Below are 14215 nucleotides of genomic sequence, written 5' to 3'. Positions count from 1 at the left end.
GTTTAAATCCACATAATTCCCTATTACTTATAGCTGGGTCCGGCTACTGACAAATTCTGCCTTCAAGTTATATACCCATCTCCACATCCACAAGTCCATTCACTTCAGATAAGATCTGGTTCTTTGGTTGGGATATAGCTCTTTTATGAAAACTGAAGGGAATGGGAAGCTCTCTACAATAAGGATGATAAAATACTTAGCTGCTGCAAAAAATGTATTAATTCAAATGGAAGCACAGAGTTAGCTTTCAGCTGCCCCTAATAAATATCTGTACATGACTGTTCACTTATGAAAATAGGAAGGTGACAATGAAAAACAGATTTTGATAATATAATATAGCAAAGTCTGCAAACCTTGGGGACCTAACTGTTGCTAATATCAACAAAGCATGTTACTTTCAACCCAGGTATGAGATATTCATTACTTTTCCAACATTCCCTCATGGATTGTGTAACAACTCAAATTGCTCTTTCTTCTGAAAAGTAACACATGGTGTTGCTGTGATTCTAAGAACAGCACATGTATTTGTAGAAAATCTCAGCTTTGATTTCTTTTTAATGTATTCTGATTGAATTAATTTTACACAGAAAAAATGAATACGGCAAATACATGGAGGGTGGATTGCATAATGCCCTATGACAATGGCGAACTTTAGTATAATCCAGACTTTCAAACATGCATTATAATCCATTATAAATGTCTGTACTATCTACAGAAAGACCCATCCCATGCTGAGAACAATTGAATCTGATCATTTATTAGTGGGGAAGTGTCCCATCTCCCTCTGCACTGACAGCCAGAACTTAACCAATACTCATTGAATTCTATAAAAGAGTAGCAGTACTCTTGATCCTGTGTGTGCTCCCTAAACAGAGGCTCCAGAGAAATTCTGGCTGAGTCTGCCAGGCAAGCACCTCCAGGGACTCTCACTGCTTAATAGACCTTCCACATGTCTCTCCCCTCCTCCCAGCACCATTGGATGTGGCTAAAATAGCCACCATATGGCCCTGACCCCTGACTATAGCAAACTCTTGCTACATATTTTTCCAGGATCAAAATATATTGTCTGTATGTAACACAGAAAAATGTTAACATGAAATTAAAGATAAATTCTACAGCCCACTGAATTCAAAAGGTGGCTTCCCATTCACTTCACTGAGTTTTTAGTCAGGTCCTTATGGCATGTACTCTGAGCTAACAGGATAAATTTAATGCAAACAAATACAATTCAACTAGGAAATAAGCAAGGCTTTAATTTGTCAATATTACAATAATAATCAGAGTTAAGACAATGGGAGCCTTGTTTTGCTGATCTCAGGAATTATATGCCTGGAAAAGATCAACACCAATCTGAGCTTTAGGTAGATTTTTTTTCTTTCTTCATTGTAAATATTCATTTGGAACTGTTCCCAGATTTTTGGAACTGAAGAGAACAGAACTGGGCATATGGAGGATTGCAGATTGCTATTTCTTTAAAGTGAATTCAGATTTAGGGTTCTTTTTCTATAACTTTTTTTATTTCTTTTGGACTTTCCCCACTTGCAACCAAGAGCCAAACTAGATGATTAATCTAAGAAGTTTCAAGAACAACATGTCATAATGGCAACCATTTGAGCAGTAATCTAGAGTAGACAGTAAGACGCTGAGGCCTTTATTATTGTTGTTTCAGTTACTACAGGGAAAGACTGAACGACACACACCTGAATATACTCAGTGCTAACACCCAGATACAAAGAAGTTCGTGTAAAGAGCAAATTTGAGCCAACCTGGAAATATAGCAACAGTTGGTCAATGCAGAGGGCAACCTGGAAATAATAAGGGAATTCTACAAAGAGATCTTAGAAATGAAATGCAGTAGGTTGGGCTGACACCTCAATGCTGGCAGAAGTGGGTAACTCAGAACAAATAAGAAAGACAAGCCAAGGAAACAATTACATGCTGGAAAGATTCAGGAAGGGTCAGCCAAGAAAAATTACGCATAAAGGAGGTACCCATAAAACAATAAACTTCCCAGATAAATGCTCCTCCCCCTCCTGTAAGAGGCACTCAGTGAATTTCAGTTTTCTTCCATTCCAGCCTGTCCAAGCTTCCTTGTTTTTACTTCAATTTCCTTCCCCAGCGAGGAACACACCCAGGCTATACAGATGAGGCTACATCCAGACTGGCATGATTTTCCGCAAATGCTTTTAACGGAAAAGTTTTCCGTTAAAAGCATTTTCGGAAAAGAGCATCTAGATTGGCACAGACATTTTTCCGCAAAAGCACTTTTTGCAGAAAAACGTCCGTGCCAATCTAGACGCGCTTTTGCGCAAAAAAACCCCGATCGCCATTTTCGCGATCGGGGCTTTTTTGCGCAAAACAAATCTCAGCTGTCTACACTGGCCCTTTTGCACAAAAGTTTTGCGCAAAAGGAACTTTTGCTTGAACGGGAGCAGCATAGCATTTCCGCAAAAAGCACTGATTTCTTACGGTAGGAAGTCAGTGCTTTTGCAGAAATTCAAGCGGCCAATGTAGACAGCTGGTAAGTTTCTCCGGAAAAGCGGCTGATTTTCCGGAAAAACTGGCCAGTCTAGACACAGCCACGACAGTCTTTGGTGGGTCCCCAGTAATATTTTCCTATTTTGAATAAGTAATTGAGGATTATTTTATGAGGGTTGGAAGAAGTAAAGGGTACAAATAATGGGGAGGTAATGGCTTCTGCACTTGGTAGTCTAGGTCAGCCGAACAGTATATAACTCAGCCCAAAGGGTCACAGAGAGGTATAAAGGCAGCTATTCTATATGGTTTATCAGGGCTAGTACCTAGGCTACTTCCTCCAGCCCATCCTTCCCAGGAAGCAATTACACCCTAGCTGCAGATTTCACTATCTGCCAGAGCTCACTAGTTGCTACGTCTACACTGGCAGCTTCTTGTGCAAGAACTCTTTTGCGGAAGAGTTCTTGTGCAAAAACTCTTCCAGAAGAGAGCATCTACACTAGCATGTGCTTTTGCGCAAGAGATGTGCTTTTGAGCAAGAGCATCCATGCCAGTGTAGACGCTCTCTTGTGCAAGAAAGCTCTGATGGCCATTTTAACCATAGGGCTTTCTTGAGCAAGAAATTCGTGTTGCCTGTCTACACTGGCCTCTTGCGCAAGAACAGTTGCACAAAAGGGCTTAGCGCAAGAAGCCCTGATTTCATACATTAGAACGTCAGTTACTTGCACAAGAACAAGCGGCCAGTGTAGACAGGCAGCAAGTTTTTGCGCAACAGCAGCTGCTTTTGCGCAAGATCGCGCCAATGTAGACACAGCCACTCAGTTCTTCTAACTGGGGCCTTGTGACAGGGCGTTTTCCCTGCACTGGCCCTTTAAGGGCAAAGCCCCAGCCCTGAGTGAGGGCTGAGAGTGAAGCTCCAGCTGAGGCAGCTCTGCTAATGAGGGCCCAGCTGGGCTATATAAAGAAGGACTCCTCATGGGAGGGGAGAACTGACTGCTGCTCTGGTTGGAGAGCAGTAGGGACCTGACTTCCAGGGAAGTGGGAGGCTTCCTGGAAGTACAGAAGTGTTGGGGAAGGCAGGCAGGCAGGCAGGCAGGCAGGGCGGGTGGGCTGGGGAGGCTTTGGACAAGTAAGCCCCAGGCTGCAAGGCCTGAAGCTACTAGGGCTGTGAGAGGCAGCCATGGTAGGAAGGGCTGCAAGAGGCTGTTACAGAATGCAGTCTACCCTGGAGGTAGGGGTTAGATTGAGACTGGCAGTGGGTCACTGAGGCAAGATGGGTACAGGGGACCTGGCTGTTCCCGGGGAGAACAACTTGGGATTTCTAGAAGGGAGGACCCTGGAGTGTGCAGTGGAGTAAACAATACCCCCCGGAAGTGGGTGCAGAGAAACTGGAGTGGGCATGGCTGGAGGGCAGTGTCCTGAAGAGGACACCATGGTGAAAGAACAGCACTGGGACATACCAGCTAGAAGAAGGCACCCAACGAAACACCGAGCTAATTCCCTAAGGCAACGAACTCAAGGTGCGATGCTGGTGACTTGATCCAGTTACAGGCCCTCTATACAGTGTCCTCTTGCCCTCCACGTGTGTTGTACAAATACTGGAGGCACCTGCTATGTACACGTTTCCACTACTGCTGGCCTCCTCTGCATCCTGACAGGCTTTTCAGCTTGTGAGTCCCAGCTTTCAGGCTACATGCTGCTGGGACTTCTCTCCATAGCCTGCTCCCAGGATGCTGCCACCGACCTGCTGCTACGGCTCATACAAAGCTTCTGGTTCTAATCTGAACCTGTACACCAAACTCAGGATATTTTGTCCTTTACCACCTCACTGAACATTATGCTGCTCTCTACTGAGCCTTTCCCTCCAGGTCATCCAAGGTGAAGGGTAGGTGTTGTACTAGAGCAGTGTTTCTTAAACTGGGCTCCACGAGACATCTCCAGGGGCTCCATAAGGCTGACAAGCTGGAAACATCGATAGGTACAACACATACAGTGATTCCTCATTTAACACTATACATGTGTTTCTGAAAATGTTCATGCTAAGTGAAAACATGCTATCTGTGGTCAATTTTCCCATTAAAAATAATGGAAAAGGTAGGGGTTGCATTTCAGATGGTGGTGGCAAAGTCAATTTTTTGTTGGTGCTGGGTTGTCAACATCAACATTAGATATCTAGCAACACAAGTCGCCGCGGTTTGTTAAAACACAAAGATAAACACATGAGTGAGCGGAGGAGTGCTGTGACCACATGAATTCATCCACGCATGCATATTACCACTGTTTTCACCAACTTATACTGCTGTGCAAAGTAGTCCACTATTTGATTATTTTTGTGTTATTTCGGGGATGGTCGTGTTATTTGAAAAACGTTCCCTAAAAATATCGTGCTATTGCAAAAACGTGTTAAGGGGGCACATGTTAAACAAGAAATTACTGTGCAATCAGTGGACCGCTGGGGCTCCGCATACATTTTTACGTATGTAAAGGGCTCCGGAGCCCAAAAAGTTGCGAACCGCTGTACTAGAGTAAGTCTGGTGATTGGATGAGCATGTTCCTTAAAATATGCGCTCATGGATCCTGTAAAGGAGGTTATTTCTTCCACATGGGAAGGCCATTCAGGGGTGTGTCTACAACATTCAGTAACAGAAGCATCAGCAGCAGGAGGACAGGTTCCTCGGCACCCTTCTCTACTGCTAAACAGACATGGTGGCTTTGCTCATTGAACTCATGCCTGCCTCATTATTCTGTAGCTTGTGCCTGCCAAGGCTTTCTCACCAAAAGGCAGACTGTGAGGTAAAATAATGGTCCCTAAGAGTAAGCACACATTTATAACAATATGTAATCTTGGTTTCCTGGGAGTGGTGATATACATTTCACAAAGCACAGAAGATGAGTGAATGCCAATAGAAAAATTGTCATTAGGGTACATTAGCAAATATGGGCACAGTGCTCCAATTTTAATCTTATTTCTGGCTGAAGAAACATTACACAATTAAATATCACTAGGTGTTCTCATTGAAGCAGGTACCTAAACATCAACAACCATTCTGTTGCATGTAGTTTTTGCCAATATTGATACATAGTGGCCTTCCATGTACACAGAAACTTATATGAAAATAAGTCCCACAGCCTCTTTATATGCTCTACTGGAGAAACACTCAGGAACCTGCTTCAGTTAAAACATGAGTATTCAAAAGCAACTGCATATAGGACTAAGATTCTCCAAGAAGACAAAGGATCAAAAGTAGTTATGTGTTCAAGGTCCGAATTTGGCCTATGGATTAGTTTGCAATATTGCATCTGGACTTTGCATCACAACTGAGCCTTTAAATGTAATCCTCACTGTTGAAAGGCAGCATTTCTATAGCTAAAAGATCCTCTCCAGCTTTTGCCCCAAATTATATTTTTCTTCCAAAGAGAAATAAGTGCCTTGAATATAATGGGCTGCTACAATACTATCCTTCACACTTCAATTTTTATGTAAGATGGAAACATCTAGGGTCCGTTCAACATTAAGGTTGAGAAATTCACAATAAAAAAAAAATCAAGAAATTTCAAAAGATAAGAATGCTGCCAAAACATTGACTTTGCCTCCCTGTATGTTATATAGGTTAGTATAATTAACATGAAACTCCAATTCTTGTTTTTTTCAACATATGTGAGCATTCCGCTACACTCTAGGGATGTTAAATATAGATTAATTGAATAGTTGATTAACCTCACATTCTTATTGGTTAGTCGACTATTCTATAGTCCCCAGGCAGCCCATCTGAGCTCCCGGACGCGGCATGAGCAGGAACTGAGCCAGGCTGCCTGCCCGCCTTGCTCCTAATACATTTTAAATGAAGAGACGCAGTTGGGGTTGGTCTAGGACCCAGTGCAAGCCAGGACTGAGCTAGGCTGCTGGCCAGCCTGCTAAAAAATTTACTGGCAAGGGGTGGGGGTTGAGGGGGGAGAAATGCATGTAGTCTATAGCATTAACTTATAAGCTTTTGCTTATCGGTTAATTGACTATACTATTACATCCCTACTGTACTCCAACAGAGACTAAGTACAGCCATTGTTAAATTATGACTCAAAAGATTTGCAATGTGAGTTATAGGGCATTCCTTGCGATCTAGTCTTACCTGCAATATGCAACTCGTGATATCAGATGCAATTTTTGCATGTGGTGTGTCCTCATCTTTGCCCGAGGGTTTTAGATTGTGCTCTAAACATGACTCCCAGAGAGCCACAAGTGCCTTTCCATGTTTTTCTATGGACGCTGTCTCCCTTATAGCGGTGGTGATTCGAGTGATACAGATTTCCACCACTGCCTGGTCATTGTCGTTAGTTGGGTAGTCCTAGGTTAAAGAAAATATGGGTTTTTAAATTGCACTGTGCAAATGAAGCATCATCCTTTAGAGAATGCCACAAAATGAACCAGAAGATGTCAAAGAATCCCAGAGGAGTAACCATGTTGCTTCTGTGCCTCTTGCTCCTCTCATCTGAAGAAGTGGGTTGTGCTCACAAAAGCTCATGATACTATATATTTTTTGTTAGTCTCTACGGAGCTACAGGACCACTTGTTTAAGGTTTTTTTGTTTATTTGTTTGTTTTTTTAAGAAGATGTCAAGTTAACTTAATTCTCCATTGTCTTCATGTCATCTTTACACTAAGAATATTAAGAGCAAAACTATAATCATGTCATAGGTCTTTAACTATTCCAAGTTGTAATTATACACAAAGCAATAATTTGAGCTACTATAAAATATATACAGTAAGACTGACCTTTTGTAGTCCCCCATTTTGAGCTATGGCTTCCCAGTTCAATAGAGGTGAATTTATGTACAGGTTGAACCTCTCTAGTCTGGCACCCTCAGGACCTGACTGGTGCCAAACCAGAGAATTTGCCAGAACATGCAAGATCAATATTGTCAGCAGCATTACCAACACTTCCACTGCTAACTGGGCTCTTAGAAGACATTTAGGTGTAAATTAGAGCTAAATAACAGCACAGAATACTGAAAGCCAGGACTGGTGACTTTAAACTTTATGGAGCCACAGGAAAGTTGGTTATGCCCATGATAAATGGACATTTGACTAACTAAAATAACGCTGGACCATGCATGTTGCCAGGCCAAAGAGTGCTGGACTAAAGAGGTTCAACCTTGAAATCCCAGGTTTATATTTTTCAAGTAGTGCATTTAAATGTCAGCTCTAATAAATGATATCCAGGAGTCCAAGCAACTTGTATTATGCAGTCTCAGAGGGTATGTCTACACTACAGCACTAATTCGAACTAACGTAGTTCGAATTAGTTAATTCAAACTAAGCTAATTCGAATTAGCGCATCTAGACTTAAAAACTAGTTCGAATTAGCGTTTTGCTAATTCGAACTAGCATGTCCACATTGAGTGGACCCTGAACCGGGGTTAAGGATGGCCAGAAGCAGTGCCGGCAGGGCATCAGATTAGGACTTAAGAGCATGGAGCTGCTGTCTCAGGCTAGCCGAGGGCTGTGCTTAAAGGGACCCGACCCCCACCTTGGACAGACAGTTCTCAGGGGTTCCCTGCTCGCTTGTCTAACTCGATGAGGGACAGCAAAGCAGTCCTGGCTTGGCGTGTCCTGAATACTCACACTCGGCACATCACAGTTCTCGGCCATCAGCCCGGCTGCACTCGCCACAGGCTGCCATCCGGGGAGGAGAGTCAATCGGGGGGCTGCAGGAGAGCTTCCACCCCAAGGAGCCCGCAGAGCCACTCCAGTCCTCCCCATCGGGGGCTCGTACCCCATTCCTCCCTCACCTCCTTCCACTTACCCCTCTCTAGCCCCCCTTCCTGATGTACAAAATAAAGGACACGTGTGTTCAAAAATAGAAACTCTCTTTATTGAATAAAACTCGGGGAGACTGGGAAAAGGAGGTGGGAGAGGGGAAGAGAGAGGGTGGGAGAGGGGAGGGCAACTAAAATGATCAGGGGTTTGGAACAGGTCCCATATGAAGAGAGGCTAAAGAGACTGGGACTTCTCAGCTTAGAAAAGAGGAGACTGAGGGGGGATATAATAGAGGTCTATAAAAGCATGAGTGGTGTGGAGAGGGTGCATAAAGAAAAGTTCTTCATTAGTTCCCATAATAGAAGGACTAGAGGACACCAAATGAAATGAATGGGTAGCAGGCGTCAAACTAATAAGCGAAAGTTCTTCTTCACAAAGCAAATAGTCAACCTCCTTGCTGCAGGAGGCTGTGAAGGCTAGAACTAGAACAGAGTTTAAAGAGAAGTGAGATAAAGTGATGGAGGTTGGGTCCATGGAGTGCTATTAGCCAGGGGGTAGAAATGGTGTCCCTGGCCTCTGTTTGTGGAAGGCTGGAGATGGATGGCACAAGACAAATGGCTTGGTCATTGTCTTCGGTCCATTTCCTCCAGGGTACCTAGTGTTGGCCGCTGTCGGCAGACAGGCTACTGGGCTAGATGGACCTTTGGTCTGACCCAGGACGGCCATTCTAAACTCAGGGCTCAGGGTCGGGGGTCTCACTGGACCACCTTGATTTTCATGCACACCTGCTCCTGGGTGGCCAGGCTGGCAGCTATCCTGCCCTAGACGGCCACTTTCCTGTACCTAGTGCGGAGGTCGTGGATGAGGTCCACGATGTCTGCACTAGACCAGGCGGGCGCCTGCCTCTTGCGGACCTGGGCAGGCTCCCGGGAGCCGCCAGCCTGGTCCCGGGAAGAGGCGGAGGGCTGGGTGGCAGCGGGTGGCTGGCTCAAGCCGTGCCAGGTGCAGGGTCTGCTGGCTGGGTGCTGGCAGGCTTGCACCTGGCATGGGCACCGTAGCCATTCCGTGCCCCTTTAAGGGCTCCGGGGCTGGGAGCGGGGCAGAAGAGTTTCCCTGGTGGTGCCCAGAGTGGCCAGCTGGGAAAGCTGGGGAGGGCTAGCCTCCCACTAGTTCGAATTAAGTGCCTACACAGCCCTTAATTCGAACTACTTAATTCGAACTACTTAATTCGAACTAGGCGTTAGTCCTCGTGGAATGAGGTTTACCTAGTTCGAATTAAGCACTCCGCTAGTTCGAATTAAGTTCGAACTAGCGGTTTGCTAGTGTAGCGCCTATCAAAGTTAATTCGAACTAACGTCTGTTAGTTCGAATTAACTTTGTAGTGTAGACATACCCAGAGGGATAGCCTTGTTAGTCTGTAACTGAAAAAAACTTAAACAACCACAAATGGTCCTGCAACACTTTGGAGACTAACAAAAAAATGTACATGGTGTCATGAACTTTCATTGGCACAGCCCACTTCTTCAGATGAATGGAATAAGGGGCCCAGGATACAAATAAATGGCAGAGAAAGAGAGGGGATGGGGAGTGAAAGAGAAGAAAAAATAGGAAAAGAATTGTCAGAGTGCCTGTGATAAATGAGACTACTAGAGTGGTTTGTAAGTACCCAGCAATTATATAAACTCTCAGATGTAACTGGATATATCTCAGATTTACACTAGTGTAACCAAGAACAGAAATTGATTCAATAGGCCTCAGTCTCTGTTTCCTTGCATGCTGTATAGTTATTTACATCTGTGCAAACTAGATACAAAATGCTGCTAATCATCTATTTTACAATGGCATGAATAACCGCAGTGCAGACTCAGACATAGTATATACAATAAAAACTCTCAATAATAATAATCTACACCACATAGGCCAAAATAAGCTAAGTATTCATCAATAGATATATAAATGTTACCTGCTAGACTTGGAAATATTTGAGAATTTGGACTAAACTCAACATAGTATAATTCTAGAGTACCTCTACTAAATCCAGTGGAGTTACTTCAGACCTAGCCTGGTGTAAATTAGCACATTTAAGCTGTTGGGGTGGTCAGTTAACCTACTCCACCACATATATCCTACAATTTGGCTTTTCCTCACTGCAAGTGCAGGAAATCTCTCCTGACAAACAGAGTTTGCATTATTTTTTAAGATAAAATTTTGATAAAAGCAAAAGTAGAGTAATATGGATATCCTGTAAAGTGTTGGGCTGCCAAATATCAATACTCAAATAAGCAAGAGAGTTTCTTATTCAAGTTTATATTTCTATCTGCAAGCTGCCTTATGACCATAGAAAGGTAGACAGCAGAACACTGCAACTTTAGGAGTCTCCCCACATAGATCTGAAAAATAAATATGCATTGCCTTCAAAGCTCAAATTCTCAATTTAAAAATTGAGAAACCTTCCTCCACAGCAGTAATAAAGTATATCAACTGAGCACTGCTGACCTCTAGTGGAAATTAGCCTAATGGAATTTGGAAGTACAAAAAAATCCTTTGTTCTTTAGAATGTAACATGGTTGAGCAGTTTAACACAAAGTATCAATGGCAAATTCAGTCCTTTTGTCTCAGAGGAATATGATAGGAGGGATAGCTGAAAATGCTGATACTATGCCATTAGTGCAAATTATACCAGGAAAAAGTGTAGTGAAAAGCTAAACTAATTTGAATAATGTTCTGGAAAAATGTGCAATGGTAATTGCTGTCAAAGAAATAACCCAAGGAAAGAGTAGTCTCTGCATAGTGATTTCCCTAATTGATGATTTAGAGCATTCATGGCCACAGGCAACAAAGTTTTCAAAAGTTCTGAAAGTTAAACAGTTGCCAAAATTCATTCAAAACTGCTATGATATGCATCCAGAAAAGGGTATGTGCATTTTCTAGTTCCATATATTAAGGTCTTGTTACAGCTGACAATTTCTCTTCTGCAAACTCTTGTATATGCTAATCAAAAGTGGAGATTATCAGGATTTTAAGGTTTGCAAAATGGCTTAGGCACAAGACTACCCTGAAATGTAATTTAGGAATGGATTGGGCTGACCCAGGCATTAACACAAGTTATGCTTTAGTTCCTGGACTCAGTAAAAGGATAATGGTGAAATTCAGCAGCCAATGACATAAAGGAGATCAGATTAGATGATCTAATAGTCATGTCTCGCCTTAAACTAAATGAATTCATGGCGTAGAAAAGCTGGAGAGATCTAAACAGGTAAACAATAGTTCCTTAAAATGCTTTCAGAGTATCTTTGTCTCCTACCCAACTCCTGCAGTACTTTAGCAGCTGAATTCAGCAATATCACAATGGGGCAGGGATGGAGGGAAATTTAACTCTATAATAAGATAACCAAAGCAATAAATAACAAAATAATTGAAAGAAACAACTGCTATGAGAGGAGAGGTGGGTGAGAAGAGGCATGACAGAAAACTTAGACAAAAAGAGCAGGAGGAAAGGAGAAAGAAAGTGGTGAATCTGAGAAAAGGTGAAAACCTAAGAACAGAATGAAATGAGAGAAAAGAAAATGGAATTAAGGTTGCCAGGAAGCAAGTGGGTGAAGAAAGTGTCTGTGTGATAGCAACTTATAGCCATGGACACCAGTCATCAGGTCCTCATATCAATATCTATCCTCTGGCCTGTGAGCTCAACTCTCTTCAGTGTGCTAGTTTTCATACTCTTTTGGTCAGATTAATAAAAGATGACCAACTGCTGGTAGGTTGTTTGTCAGCCACTCTGAAAGACCCACAGAAGAGCAGAAGATAAGTTGGCAAAGAGAGCACAGTTGAAAGAGCGTACTGATGGCTCAGAATACAGAGAATTTAAGCTATGCTCACAAAGAGCACTGCTGCGACTTCATCTCCCTCAGATGCCTACAAAATGCTGAGAAAACAACCAAGGCAGGGACTCCCACTCTCACAGGCAATTCCATGAGAACAAACTGTAGAAGGGCTGCTGCTCTGGGCATCATCCTCTCAGTTCTTCCCCAATAACATACATTATTTATTGACAGCAACATCTCTTAACCATGAATTAACCTTCCATAAACAATAAGTGGGCTCTTAATATGACTAAGATCAGTTTAAATAGCTTGTCTTAAAATAAAATACAGAAAAATGAAAAATGAATGCAAGAGCTGAAGTCTTTGATATTTTGTTTAGAAGTTTTGTAGGGTTTTTTTAATTAAATTTGTTATCTGTTTTTGGTGTTACACTATGACAGAATAAGCATATCTTGAAAAGAAAGGTCAGAAAACAATCTCATTCAGAAGAATGGGGCAGCATGTATTACTTACTGGAGATGAGCTAATTATTTTTATTTGCTCAAGAGCGTCTGACAGGCTTGCTTCTATTTCTGCATCATCTAAGGAGAATAGATCCCCTGCACGTGAAAGGTCCTTTTGTCCCAAAACCAGTCCAAACAGATGATGCATGGCCTATGCGTTCTGCTTTCAGGCAAATCTCTACTTGTAACATGTACTTCAGTCAAACGAGGGTGGTGATGTAGCAATCCATAACCTAGTCAGCAGTATACTAGATGCATTACATTTTTTGCACATTTTGAGTCCTCTTCTGCCATGATCTGGGGGGGAAAAATAGGTACATATTAGCAAAAACATGGGAATATCACCTTGTGGTTCACCAAAGGGTTTGAAATGAATGCTTGTGAAAGGTACTTAGACCCTCTTTCAGCAATGTACTTAATAAGCATGTGCCTAACTTCAAGAACGTGAATAGTCAAAACACAAGACATGTTTAAGTCCATTACTGATGGCTATAAAGAAAGAACCCTTCTCTATTTCATTCTGTTCAGGATGTTATTGATCCTCATGATCACGATATCTGAGCACTTTCCAAAGGGATGTTCAGTGCCATGACTAACATCTGTCACATATGGCTTTTTTTTTTCTTGCCTTCTCTTTAGGCACTGACTGGGTATAACAGGCTAAGAACTCAAGGAGAGATTTGACCTGGAAAGCCATGTTGTGCAACTGGTACTTACAATGAATTGGCACTATGCATGTAAGCAATGGTTTCACAACTGAATCCTGATGCATGAAAAAAAGTACAAAAACCCCTGTAATTAGGATGATCTAAGAATCCTTTTTTCCACATACATCAGCTGTAGAAAATTTTTTATGAAAATTTTTTCCACATACATCAACTGTCCAGAATTCCACAAAGTATATTATATTGCATGGTGAGTGTATTTCTTGCCTACTTAAAATTATGTTGCTCTTTAATATTGATGAAGGGAAATTATGTGCTACCTGAATCGTGCAGGACATGACTATCAATTGGATAAATCATGAGTAAGGCGACATTATTTCCCTATAGTTAATATGGGGCACCTGGTAAAATTATTTGTATCTGATCAAGTTCAATAGCAATTAATCGTACAAACATTCTAATTAACATCAAGTTGCCTGAGCCCTTGTTTACCTTATCTTTTAGGATTTAGGGATGAGTGATACACACACACACACACACACACACGAGCGCGCGCGGGGAAAGATCACACACTCACACCCCAATACACACACACACACACACACACACACGGGGAAAGGTCACACACTCACACCCCAATACGCCTCTTATCACATTGGGATGACTGACTGCACAATGCTCCCTGCCCTCCCTCCATATGGCTGAAAGCAACTTGCCCCTGCCTGCCTGCACAGGATTGAAAGGTGGCTAGCTCCTCCAGGCTGCTGCTGGCCACTGACACAACCCAGGGTATGTCTACACTAGCTCGTTAGTTTGAGTTAGGTAGGCAAATGAGGGCAACCGGAGTTGCAAATGAAGCCCGGGATTTAAATATCCCGGGCTTCATTTGCATGTTCCCAGGCGCAGCCATTTTTAAATGCCCCTTAATCTGAACTAACTGCCTGCGGCTAGACGCGGCAGTTAAACGTTAATTCGAACTAACTCCTTAGTTCGAATT

At 42.6% G+C, this 14215-nt stretch overlaps 1 protein-coding gene across 9 annotated transcripts in view; it reads right to left on the bottom strand.

Moving 5' to 3' along the window:
* VEPH1 (ventricular zone expressed PH domain containing 1) overlaps nucleotides 1–14215 on the bottom strand; it is a 209302-nt gene that overhangs the window by 156538 nt on the left and 38549 nt on the right. For 8 of the 9 annotated variants that reach the window (XR_012906257.2, XM_025184857.3, XM_075937780.2 and 5 more), the window contains exons 2-3: nucleotides 12564–12850; nucleotides 6603–6818 (exon numbers count right to left, since the gene is read on the bottom strand). Coding sequence is in view for 8 of the 9 variants with exons in the window: in XM_025184857.3 (XP_025040642.3) it covers nucleotides 6603–6818; nucleotides 12564–12701 (354 nt within the window). In the remaining variant the exon portion in view is untranslated. The remainder of the gene's footprint in view (nucleotides 1–6602; nucleotides 6819–12563; nucleotides 12851–14215) is intronic. The other variant, XM_006123467.5, reaches the window with a different exon arrangement.

The sequence above is a fragment of the Pelodiscus sinensis genome, chromosome 10 (genome assembly GCF_052426305.1).
Source record: "Pelodiscus sinensis isolate ZL-2025 chromosome 10, ASM5242630v1, whole genome shotgun sequence".
Lineage (NCBI taxonomy): Eukaryota > Metazoa > Chordata > Testudines > Trionychidae > Pelodiscus > Pelodiscus sinensis.
This window is presented reverse-complemented; position numbering and strand designations above follow the sequence as displayed.